Source organism: Triplophysa rosa, linkage group LG12 (assembly GCF_024868665.1).
Source record: "Triplophysa rosa linkage group LG12, Trosa_1v2, whole genome shotgun sequence".
NCBI classification, from domain to species: Eukaryota; Metazoa; Chordata; class Actinopteri; order Cypriniformes; family Nemacheilidae; genus Triplophysa; species Triplophysa rosa.
The window spans coordinates 18,782,520-18,793,898 of record NC_079901.1 but is presented as its reverse complement, the minus strand read 5'-3'; the positions used below and the strand labels follow the sequence as shown (position 1 = coordinate 18,793,898).

At 39.1% G+C, this 11,379-nt stretch overlaps 2 protein-coding genes across 2 annotated transcripts; both read left to right on the top strand.

Annotated features, from left to right (window-relative positions):
- The first annotated feature begins 385 nt into the window (after positions 1-385).
- Positions 386-4,600, top strand: bhlhe41 (basic helix-loop-helix family, member e41). Its single transcript, XM_057348598.1, has 5 exons — positions 386-612; positions 702-765; positions 915-1,022; positions 1,133-1,244; positions 1,430-4,600. Exons 1-5 carry the CDS (start codon positions 551-553, stop codon positions 2,332-2,334), a joined length of 1,251 nt encoding a protein of 416 aa, XP_057204581.1. The 5' UTR covers positions 386-550; the 3' UTR covers positions 2,335-4,600.
- A 1,418-nt stretch (positions 4,601-6,018) lies between these two features.
- Positions 6,019-11,336, top strand: ctsd (cathepsin D). The gene is made up of 9 exons (XM_057348070.1): positions 6,019-6,236; positions 7,558-7,714; positions 9,194-9,317; positions 9,517-9,635; positions 9,727-9,926; positions 10,035-10,157; positions 10,261-10,405; positions 10,509-10,607; positions 10,800-11,336. The coding sequence occupies exons 1-9, from the start codon at positions 6,175-6,177 to the stop codon at positions 10,959-10,961; spliced, it is 1,191 nt and encodes a 396-aa protein (XP_057204053.1). The 5' UTR covers positions 6,019-6,174; the 3' UTR covers positions 10,962-11,336.
- The last annotated feature ends 43 nt before the right edge of the window (positions 11,337-11,379 follow it).

Sequence of the window (11,379 nt, the reverse complement as noted above, 5' to 3'; positions counted from 1 at the left end):
GCGAGGCCCACCCATATTGGGTCCTATATGATTGTAAGCAATGACCCTGCTTTGGGGACAAAACAGTGAAATGAGCAAAATCTGTCAAATTCTTCCTTTGGGGGGCATAATCTAAATTGAAAAAAGACACTACATATATACAATTTTAATCACAATGTTATATGTATCCATGTGTAGATATAACGATTTTGAGACTGAAAGCAAACATCTTTATGGCTGTGAAGTGATATGCTGGGGTTTATTGTTCTCTCCAACGGAGTCTATTCAGCAATGATCTGACAACTTTCAAGTACAGTTTAATTCCCAGACTGTCGAGCTGGTGCAGTTGACACGTGAGTCAACTCGCTGTTCCTGTCGGAAGCGCGCGTGCGCTGTAGCTGCCAAGCGCAGAGTGAGTGCGCGAGGGAAAGTGGCAGCTCAGGCGAGCGCGAACGCAGATCATCATTCAGAGGCGCTGCGCGATACTGGACACAACGCACCGCTGCTCCTCTGATACTGGATTAACAAACCTTGAGTGTAGAAGAAGTGCACTAAAAAGTGGCCAAAAGTTATGGAAGAAAGAATACCCAGAATGCAGGGCAGACAGTTCCTGGATCACGCGGATTTCTTGGGGTAATTTTTGTTGTTTTGGTTTTTAATATATGTGAGGTAAATGTCTAAATGGATACATTTGCTTAAGAATTAGGCCTTTGTGTTTCTAGGGTTGAATATTCGTCTCTGTACATGTGCAAATCGAAAAGAGGAATGAAGAGAGAAGAGGGAAAGGTAAGCAAACTGTGGACTCCTGATAAAAACGTGATGCCAGTCAAGCTCAGATAACGCGTTGCTTGCCACGCGTTTTCAATGATTCGAGTGTTTATTATTACGTTAATAACTAATGCAATGCAATGACAATTGTTACTCCGAATGTGCAGGACGCTTACAAGTTACCGCACAGACTGATCGAGAAAAAGAGGAGGGACAGAATAAATGAATGTATTGGGCAGCTGAAAGATTTATTACCAGAACATCTTAAACTTACGGTAAAGTCTGGTTTGGTTTTGTGAATCTTACTTTTGTGATTTAATATCAACCACGGGTAAAGAAAGAACGTTGGATTTAAGATTGAATAAGTGTTTGTTCTGGTTTACAGACCCTTGGTCACTTGGAAAAAGCGGTTGTTCTTGAATTGACGCTAAAGCATTTAAACGCTTTGACAGCTGTCACAGAGCAACAACACCAGAAGATCATCGCTTTACAGAATGGTAAATTACATAATATGCAGCATATACACACCTATACAGTCAGGAAAACATCAATGCCACATAAAATAAAACTAAGTCTAAACAAAGCCTATGTAGTTTGAAGTACTGTTTCATTATTCAAATATACAGCCTCTAATCTACGTCTGTCAGTTTCATAATGTATATATTTGACTATTCTATGACAGGGGAGCGATCGTTGAAGACGTCTCTCCAGGCGGATTTAGACGCTTTCCATTCAGGCTTTCAAGCTTGTGCCAAAGAAGTCCTGCAGTATCTGAACAAGGTGGAGAACTGGACCGCTCGCGAGCAGAGGTGCACGCGTCTCATCAGTCACTTGCACAAAGTTTCCGCGCAGTTTCAGCCCGGCGCTTGCCTGCTGCCCGGCGATGACGCGCAAGAGCGGGACGCGCAAAGAGATGCGCAAGCCAACTGCGTCCCCGTCATCCAGAGGACTCAGAACCTCGAGCTTAACGAGAACGACACGGACACCGACAGTGGATACGGAGGAGAGGCGGAGAAAGGCGACGGCAAATGCGAGAAAGGATGCGACGTGGCGAAAGGAGTAAAGATCAAGCAGGAGTTTGGAGACGAGCGCGTCACCAAAAAGCCCAAAATGAACTGGTCTTCGAACGGCGCGCCTTGCGCAGATTCTGCCGGTACCCGGCCGGACGTGGCGTTTGTGAACTCGTTAATGGGAATGGCAGGTGTCGGTGGACAACAAACTCCGTTTTGCATGCCGTTTTACTTCATTAACCCGTCCGCAGCAGCATCGTACATGCCTTTGTTTGATAAAAGTCATTTGGAGAAGTTGGTGTATCCGGCAGCGGCGCTGACCACCCCGTTCCCCTGGCTTTACCCCGGGATCCCCGCGCATGCGTCAGCCGCGGCCGCCGCTGCCATCGCTTTCCCCAGGGTGGCAACCGATAAAAGCTCTGAATTTGATGCAGGACCCTCAAAAGACAGCGAGTCGCCTTCTCCTGATGGTGATCTGTCAAACGAGGCCGAGCTTGCCTCTCCTGTGACTGGGGAGCATGGATCAGATAATGATGCTGGTCATCAGCCCCAAAGTAATGAAAATGATGGTACATAAGCTGATCTTTTGGTCTTTCACTAATTTGCTTGTAAAATCGCGCGTATATTTATCCGTTTCTTAATTTAATTGTCATTGTCATTACTGAGTATTAACTATAGTGTGTCTATGGATTTCCAAACAAATGCTGTTCATTTATTTGGTATTTTTTGTATATTTTTTCATTATTATTATTATGACTCAAAGCAGTTGAAACAAAGTTTCACAACAACATTGATTTGTGGTTTCTAAGGGGAGAGTGGGGGACGTTGTAACAGCCAGTGCCTTTAGCACTGAGGTATTTCAATGAAAATCCAAACTGATCGACAGCAACCATTATGACCTTGTCTTGCCATCCAATGGCATATTGGTATTGACTAAAAATGTGTAAAATCGAAGACTTTTACACATACCGTATATTTTTGTTGTTGTGATTTTAATGAAGAAACTTATAGTTTAGTGCAATACATATGATATTAATCTTCTTTAAGCTACAGAACACCCCTTTTCAGCGAGAGTTCTTCTCAAAGATTTGGAATTCACATACTGGACTCTTGGATGTAACGTTTAATACTGACCTTAAGCAGGCTGGTGTGACTGCTATTCAGTATTTGTCAAATAACTTTCTATTTGCTAGAAAGACTGCATTCTGTCCTTGACAGGATCAGTCGTATTTTCTCTTTTAATGTTCAGTGCTTGAAGCAGTTAGAAGACTTAAATACCTCAATGTACCATAGTGTTTGGGCCAGCACTCGTGCTCCTCTGTTAGGGGTGGTGACAAAACGTTTTGAACATTACTAATTGGACAAATCATGTGAGCAACAATCCTCTGATGTCATGTTACAGCAGCCCCTGCCTCTCTCTCCTGAACAATGCATACAAAACAATTATTACCAGAAGGAAATAAACTCTCTAAATTGGACAAGCAGAGCGAATTATTTTTAATCGTCAATACTTGTGATATCAGGATAATGTTTTAGCAACACAGAGAATTTACAATTCGTCCCTCCCTATCCTGTGACACAGAGCATCACATTGCTTGCACCTCTAGCTAAAATGTAAAGGTATACTAGCACCTTATGGAACTTTGATATTGAATGTAATCTGTGTTCTTTTGGTAGATAAAAAAGTTTGTACTGTATATATTCTGATACAAGTAGTAACTTAATCCTTAGGAAAAGTGCACTTTTTCTTGCCTTCGCAATTTCCTATAACACAATCCTCACTCTTCATATTTAAGCCAATGCCCTTTGAACTCAAACTATGATGTGTTTTCTTAAAGAAACGTCTCAACTTTATGGCAAGTGTTGGACTATGTCTATCTATGTATGTATAACATCATGATTTTCAAAGCTCACATATGGGCTGCCTCAGTGACAGTTCTTACTGTCATGACTTTGGTTGAAAAGTGTGAGGTGATCGGTCATGTATTGCCTTTCGAAACATTGTCACTGTTCATGACCTGTGGAAAGCAACATGGGTCATGCTGTGTATTGTGCAAATGTTGTGGAGCATTGTAAGATGACAAATGAATAAAAAGATAAACTGATGTTTGGACTAGATAGATCTAAGATGAGGAGGTGCTTACGTGTATACATCGGAGATTGACTTTCAACCCAGGTTTTACTGAATGTGTTCATTTTTGAATGTAACAGATGACTGATTTTTGTTTATATTGTTACACATTTCATAGGCCCTTTAGTGTCTTCGCCTCAGCTGTCATTTGGCTAAACAGTGGCATGTGGATGTATATAGTTTGTGAATATGCTGTATGTTTAATGTTCATGTTGTAGAAGAAATCTATGGATTTTTTTAAGGATAAACTGAGCGACTGCAGCACATTTCCTTAACGCTTTACACATTTTCTGTTTGAAATTACGCAGCTCAGTTCCAAAATAAACATAAGCTCATGTGAACGAAATGTCACTACCCCCTTTTTCATTTACTCATGGTGGAAATGTATGTGATATTTTTACAGTGCATTTTACGTCATTGTGTTCACAGCACACAAGAGAACTTGTGTACAGATAGTTGATATAACAATCCCTCTGATCTCACTTTAGTACAGGTCAAAGTATGCATGTGGCACACATCTTTCAGAACATCCATAACTGTGTTACTTTGGTTGTTAACCACCCAGAAACACTTGCTTACAATATGGTTTGCATAATCTGGTATGTAATAAATACCAGTGATTTTCATGTAATACAATGCAACTATAACAAATGAAAATCAACTTAATGAGAATAAAACTGTCTCTGGAACACCTGGACACTGCTGAGGATTCAACATGTACATACCATAAACGTTCATAAAAGGTACCCTACACTATAATGTGGCCATGTATTATTTGCTTAGTTTATTCATTGAAATCAAGAAAAACTCATTAAATATATCATACATTGATAATATGAATAGGAGAGGTGTTGGTTTGTTGTTTTTAAAGAATTACAGTATGAGTCAGTTTAAAAATCAGCTGACACGAGATTCATAATGTTGGAATGTAAGCAAACAAAGTTACTCAATTCACGTGATATGTGTCTTTGGGCAGCTGGCAGGTGATATCATTTCACTGTTTTTGTCTAAAATAAGGAATATGAACTACTTGAACATTATCACAAGTTGAACTTGTATAACTTTATGAAAACGTAGAAATGTGCAAATCATAGCTCCAATAGACGCAATAATAACTCATAAACCAATAGCAAAGGCTAATCTACTAAAGGCTTATGTATGACATATTGTGTAGTAGACTATTCTAATAAACATGTAATATTGCATTAACTGAAAAGATTCAACCAAAAGTTACTTTAACCAGAAAAAGTGTGTTTAAAAGGAATATTTTACAAAGTCCATTACAAAAAGCAATTTGTACAGCTTTGGTCCAGTCTATGTTTAAAGTATGGAAAATTGAAACCAAATGCGCCTTGAATAAAACGAGAACAGTGTATTAACGACATTACACCCCCCTCTAGTGGTAAAGCTGCGAAGGCACACTTAACAGATGTCAAAAATGTACTGTACTTATGAGGCATTCCAAACACCTCGTATTTAGGATATTTTCCACCTGAACCCGGAAATAATTTTTATAACGCCGCTCTCTTATCGTGTTAATGAATACATGTTAACGTTTTAATACTACTGAATAATTAGAAACATATGTTTTGATGTTACTATATTATTATATATTATATATATACGTTATTTCCGGGTCTAGGGTGGAAAATATCCCAAATCCAGGGTGTCTGGAACGCAGCATTAGTTCCCATGAAGGCATGATATAGGCATCTATTTTTTTTACATTTTTAGTTTTAATGGATTCATATTAATATTTCACCTACCTATAAAGTGTGAATACACTTGATATCTTGAAAACATAATGGAATCTACTTTATCGTGTGCTCAAATATATTATTTACTTAATCCAGTCTACTGAAGCGTTTAGTATAGCATCCATTGGTAAATAAACTATATAAATTAGTAAATTCCTTAAAAATTAAGTATAGAAAACGTGATATGTTTTACTGCATCTTAAGATATGTTTTTTATCTCTTTGATATTTGTAGGTATTTTTTTCAGATCTAATTAACTTAACTATATGAACTTAACGTTAAATAATAATGAGACTAATCACGTTTTGTAACAGACGATCCGCTTGGTATTGCGCAGGATGCTGCGCAGTCTTGACGCTCATGAACGCATCGTGGTCCCTCATCACATGACTATGAGCAAAAGTTGCTCGGCAGCGCCATCGCATCAGCTGACTTCAGTCGTTTTGTTTTCCCTAAATATCAAACGACACATCACATAAGTAACGTTAGTGTCCCTCAGATGTGTTAGCAGTCCTGAGGTTTCGCCAACATGAGAATCGCCTGCCTGCTGCTAGCTGCTGCCTTTGTGTGGACGGCCGACGCGATTGTTCGGTAAGGTCAAGCAAATTTAACAATAACATCAACGCAATCCGATTACTAGAGAACGGTGTGCCTGTAAACCTCGTGATCAGACTCTGTATTGTGGTTGTTGTTGATTCCTGTGGGTTATAGTACTTTATTATTTTTTCCCTTTTTGTATCAGTTAACTGAAAACATCTCAAAATGTATTGATCTCCCTAAACGCTACAGTTTTAAGTATATTAGAATTCCACATGATGAACGAAAGGTTTCTTTAAGGGAGATCACTAGGTTTTGAGGCAAATGTATGTAAAAAAAAGATCGTAACTGTTACACAAATGATGTGGTTCTCCTGCTAGACCAAAAGACTCCTGAGACCTTTGTGACTCAGCAAAAGCTTCGAGTTGTTTATAGATCAGTATGAAGGGCCCTTTACAATTCAACTGCTGCAAATCCAGTCTTACTCGCTTAAAGGGATGGCTAACCCCAAAACGATTTTTTTATCACTTACTCACCCTTATGTCATACCAAACCTGTATGAATTAACGTTACTTTCTTCTGCAGGACACAAGCAATATATTTTGAAGAACTTTGGTGTCCCAAAAACACTGGAGACCAATTGACTTGCATTATATACAGGTTTTGAACCTCATGAGGGTGAATAAATGGTGAACTATCCCTTTAAGATAACAGACATACTCCAGACATACACCAGCCGAACCACAAACACATGGACAATGTGTATCACCCTCATATGGTTATCAATGACTTGAGAATGGTAGAATAATGATGTGGCTGTGTTTGATTTGTAGGCTTTATTTTGAATGTTTGAAATTGACCTAATTTGCCTTAGCAAAGTCTTGACACACATACTGAGGATTATTGTGTCTCACTGCCTTATCAAAGTCCAAAACGCAACATTACACTGTAAAAGAGAAAGATATATTTGATTTGATTGCAGCTGATTAGATTAGAGTTTTGAGTATATTTATGACTGAAACAGAGCAAGGTTTTTATTTATTCATTTACATATGTTTATAATGTTACTTAAATAGCATAAAGTTGCACACTTTTGGGCTTTTTCCACTCTGTTCCAGCACAGTAAGAATAGCCCATTGCGAGCATGTGATCTGAGGTCTGCCAGTTACTAAATGTGAAACTTTATTCCACTATAGTGGAAATGATATTTTCTACAAATACACAATAGCCTAAAATCAATGATGTTGAAGGCGTCCAGCCCTGGCTTTTTAAGCATGAGAACAGTTGCAGTTTGCTTCAGGTGATGTTTTGGTAATGCAAGATAACAGCTAAGATAACTAAACCTAAAAGCATCTCTTCATCTCTTTCATCACAGGATTCCTTTAAAGAAGTTTCGCTCCATAAGACGCACACTGAGTGATTCTGGCAGAGCTGTAGAGGAACTCGTGGCCGGTTCTGTGCCTCTGAAATACAACCTGGGCTTCCCAGCTAGTAATGGTCCGACCCCGGAAACTCTCAAAAACTTTCTAGATGTGAGTCTTGTTTCCTGCCCTTTAACCAGTTTCCTCTCTGAAGTGGTTGGGGTTTGCTCTTTGTCACGCCTGTCAGTCCTGTGACTTACTGCAAAATGCCAACTAGTCAATTTCCAAATCTCCTTCTCTTCTTGGGCTGATTTCTGTAAAAATCTCCAACTCCGCCATGCTAGTGTTGTAACCCAATCACTAAAGAACCCACGGTTTCAGAGTAACGTGAATTTAACCACTGAAGTTGCATATTGTAACCCCAGGCAGTGATGTATAAAGTACCTAAAAGCAATACTTGAGTAAAAGTACAAATATCTTGCCAGAAAATTACTTGGGTGGAAGTGAAAGTAACCTTTTAGAATATGAATTGAGTAAAAGTCTTAAGTACAATATTTATCTGATACTTTAAGTATCAAAAGTACTTTTTATATTAAATCTACTTAAATATTTAAAGTAAAGTTGAAGCAAACGTCTTTAATAAAAATGATTTTTTTTAGCATAAAGATAAAAATGGTGCTCACATAGAAATGTACAACTTTGAAAAAGCTCTGTCTGAAGCTCAGTAGTTTTATCAGGAACGACATGTTGCCAGATTGGTAAACTATAAAAATGCATGTTCAGAAACCACATCTTTATAACTTATAACTTTATAAAAGGATAGTTCCCTCCCACCCCCAATATTATCCCTCTTAGAGAACAACTCGGAACAAAATCCAAACAAATCTGTCTGGCCCTTACTTCTTTCTTTCCTTGCATTTCCCTTACAGTAACAACCCAGTCATTTGATAATCTTGAGAAACAAAAAGAAACAAAAGAAAATGTACCAGTAAGATACTGGTTTATTAACATTATTGTACATTATACAGGCATCGGTTATAGGTATCGGCGAGTACCAGAAAAAAAATATCGGTACTCGTACTCGGTCTTTAAAAAAATGATATCGGTGCATTCCTACTTGTTACATTACAACACTGACCCCAGGAAGTAACAGTATGTGAACAAGCGTTTTCTATAGTGCAAGTCATGTCATATGATTATTCAATTTCACTTTCACTGGGTGAAACGTGACTAATACTGACAAAAAGAGGAACATGAAACCTGTGCTGTCATCTTTATTCAGCAAAGATGTGCGTGTATGTTTCCTGTCATGAGCTGTTATGGAAAGCATTATGAAGCAGTAGACTGTTCTAGACTTCTGGTCATGAGGCTGTTTGTCAAGCTTCGTAACAAAGTCTACCTCATTTGAGCTGACCACAACAATCCGCTTTAGCTATAGGCAAGTAGTGATGTTGCTTTTCTTTGATGTGCTAATAGATTAGATTTGTAGGATCAGTCACTCAATTCATGGGTTTCTCAGAAAGTAATGTTATTGTGACAATTAATTGAGAGTTGAGAGTTTTAAGTGCTGTGACTTATTTCACAGTTGCACTGAAATCATTCCACAAAATCTGTTCCTATGAATAATAAATGAACTGCTTTTGTTTACAGGCTCAGTACTATGGAGAGATCGGTATTGGCACTCCAGTCCAGTCCTTTACTGTGGTATTTGACACTGGATCCTCCAACCTGTGGGTTCCCTCAGTCCACTGTTCTCTGACTGACATTGCCTGCTGTAAGTCAACAAAACTAGGAGATACAGTCCCTGACATGTATGTTTGGGTGCTGCACAGTCATGTACATTATATGGTTGTTTGTGTTGGGCATCTACTATTACATCATTTATATAACTTTATTTAATCAATTATATTCGAAATTTCCCAGGTGGGAAATTGTATGTTACTCTATTTAAGACTGAATTGTTCATCTTATAGTGCTTCATCATAAGTACAATAGTGGCAAGTCAAGCACCTATGTGAAGAACGGGACTGAGTTTGCCATACAGTATGGATCAGGAAGCTTGTCTGGATATCTCAGCCAGGACACATGCACGGTAGGGATCGGCAAGTCGAATATGTCTTAACATTCTTGTCACTTGACAGAGTTGACAAAAGAAAGAGACCGATCTGCTGCTTCTCTTTCAGATTGGGGACATTAAGGTTGAGAACCAGATATTTGGAGAAGCTATCAAGCAGCCAGGAGTAGCCTTCATCGCAGCCAAGTTCGATGGTATACTTGGTATGGCCTATCCTCGCATTGCTGTGGATGGGGTCCCTCCCGTCTTCGATATGATGATGAGCCAAAAGAAAGTGGAGAAGAATATTTTCTCTTTCTACCTGAACAGGTATGTTTAGGCTAAACTGACTAAATCTCTTTCTTTAGGGTCCCATTTTTGATCACTGATTTATTTTATCGTTCAGCTCTGATTGTTGTTGTTTTGTTTGTCCATCAGGAACCCTGACACTCAACCTGGTGGCGAGCTGCTTCTCGGAGGCACAGATCCTAAATATTATACTGGAGACTTTAACTATGTTGACATCAGCAGACAGGCCTACTGGCAGATTCACATGGATGGGTGAGAATTGCTTACAATGTTTCTTGCTATTTGTGAACCTGTTTTTTTATGTTAAGATGTCGGAGTAGTAAGTAAACTTGGGGTGTGTGTGTGTTGTGTGTAGCATGAACATTGGAAGTGGGCTGACTCTGTGTCAAGGTGGATGTGAAGCCATCGTGGACACTGGAACCTCTCTGATCACCGGCCCATCCGCTGAGGTCAAAGCCCTGCAGAAGGCTATTGGAGCGATCCCTCTTATCCAAGGAGAAGTATGTTGAAATTGTACAAATATTGTACAAAACGTACAGTAAAGTGAACAATTCGGCAGTTTAAACCCTTCAAGGTTCGCTAACTAGACATGTTTTTCTACAGTACATGATTGATTGTAACAAAGTGCCCACGCTCCCCACCATCTCATTTGTACTGGGTGGAAAGACCTACTCACTGACTGGAGAGCAATACATTCTCAAGGTCAGTAACTTATTTTGTCAACTCTGGATGCTGTTGTTTTGATGTCATATTTTGCATTCGCAGTTGTGAAATTGGGTGTGTTGGTAAAGGTCACGCTGCGAGTCACAAAAACAAAATCATGCGTCTTCTTGCAAATGTCATGTGGAATGAAGACAACAGCGAGTCCCTATAACAAAGATAATCTCTCTGTAGGAAAGCCAGGGTGGAAAGCAGATCTGTCTGAGCGGCTTCATGGGCCTGGATATCCCACCCCCCGCCGGACCCTTGTGGATTCTGGGTGATGTGTTCATTGGGCAGTACTACACTGTGTTTGATAGGGAGAATAACCGAGTGGGCTTCGCCAAGTCTGTATAAGCACGCCGATTGATTTAACACTGAAGTGAGGTGTCATGAGAGTAAAGACATTTGTCAATGTCATATCTGCTAAAATGACAAGAGTATAGGTATGATCGTATTGTTTGCACTGCTTTTAGCTTTCAAATGTTTTTTTTTTAAAGAGGCTTGTGGAGAAGAAATGATTCAGGGAAACGTCAGTAAAAAGACAGTTAACACTCATTTGCTTTGGAGCTTATCTGAATATTTGTGATCGTAACACAAGGTTTTAACATTTTCGTTTTTTAATTTTCGCATGACATGTTTAATTTTAGACACTACCTAGTTTTTACTGTTGAAAATGACCTTTCAATGATCCAACAAATCAAAATGGACAATAAAGTTGTTTTAAACCCACCTGTGTTTTTCTCTCAATCCCACATATTAAATCCCTGCAGTT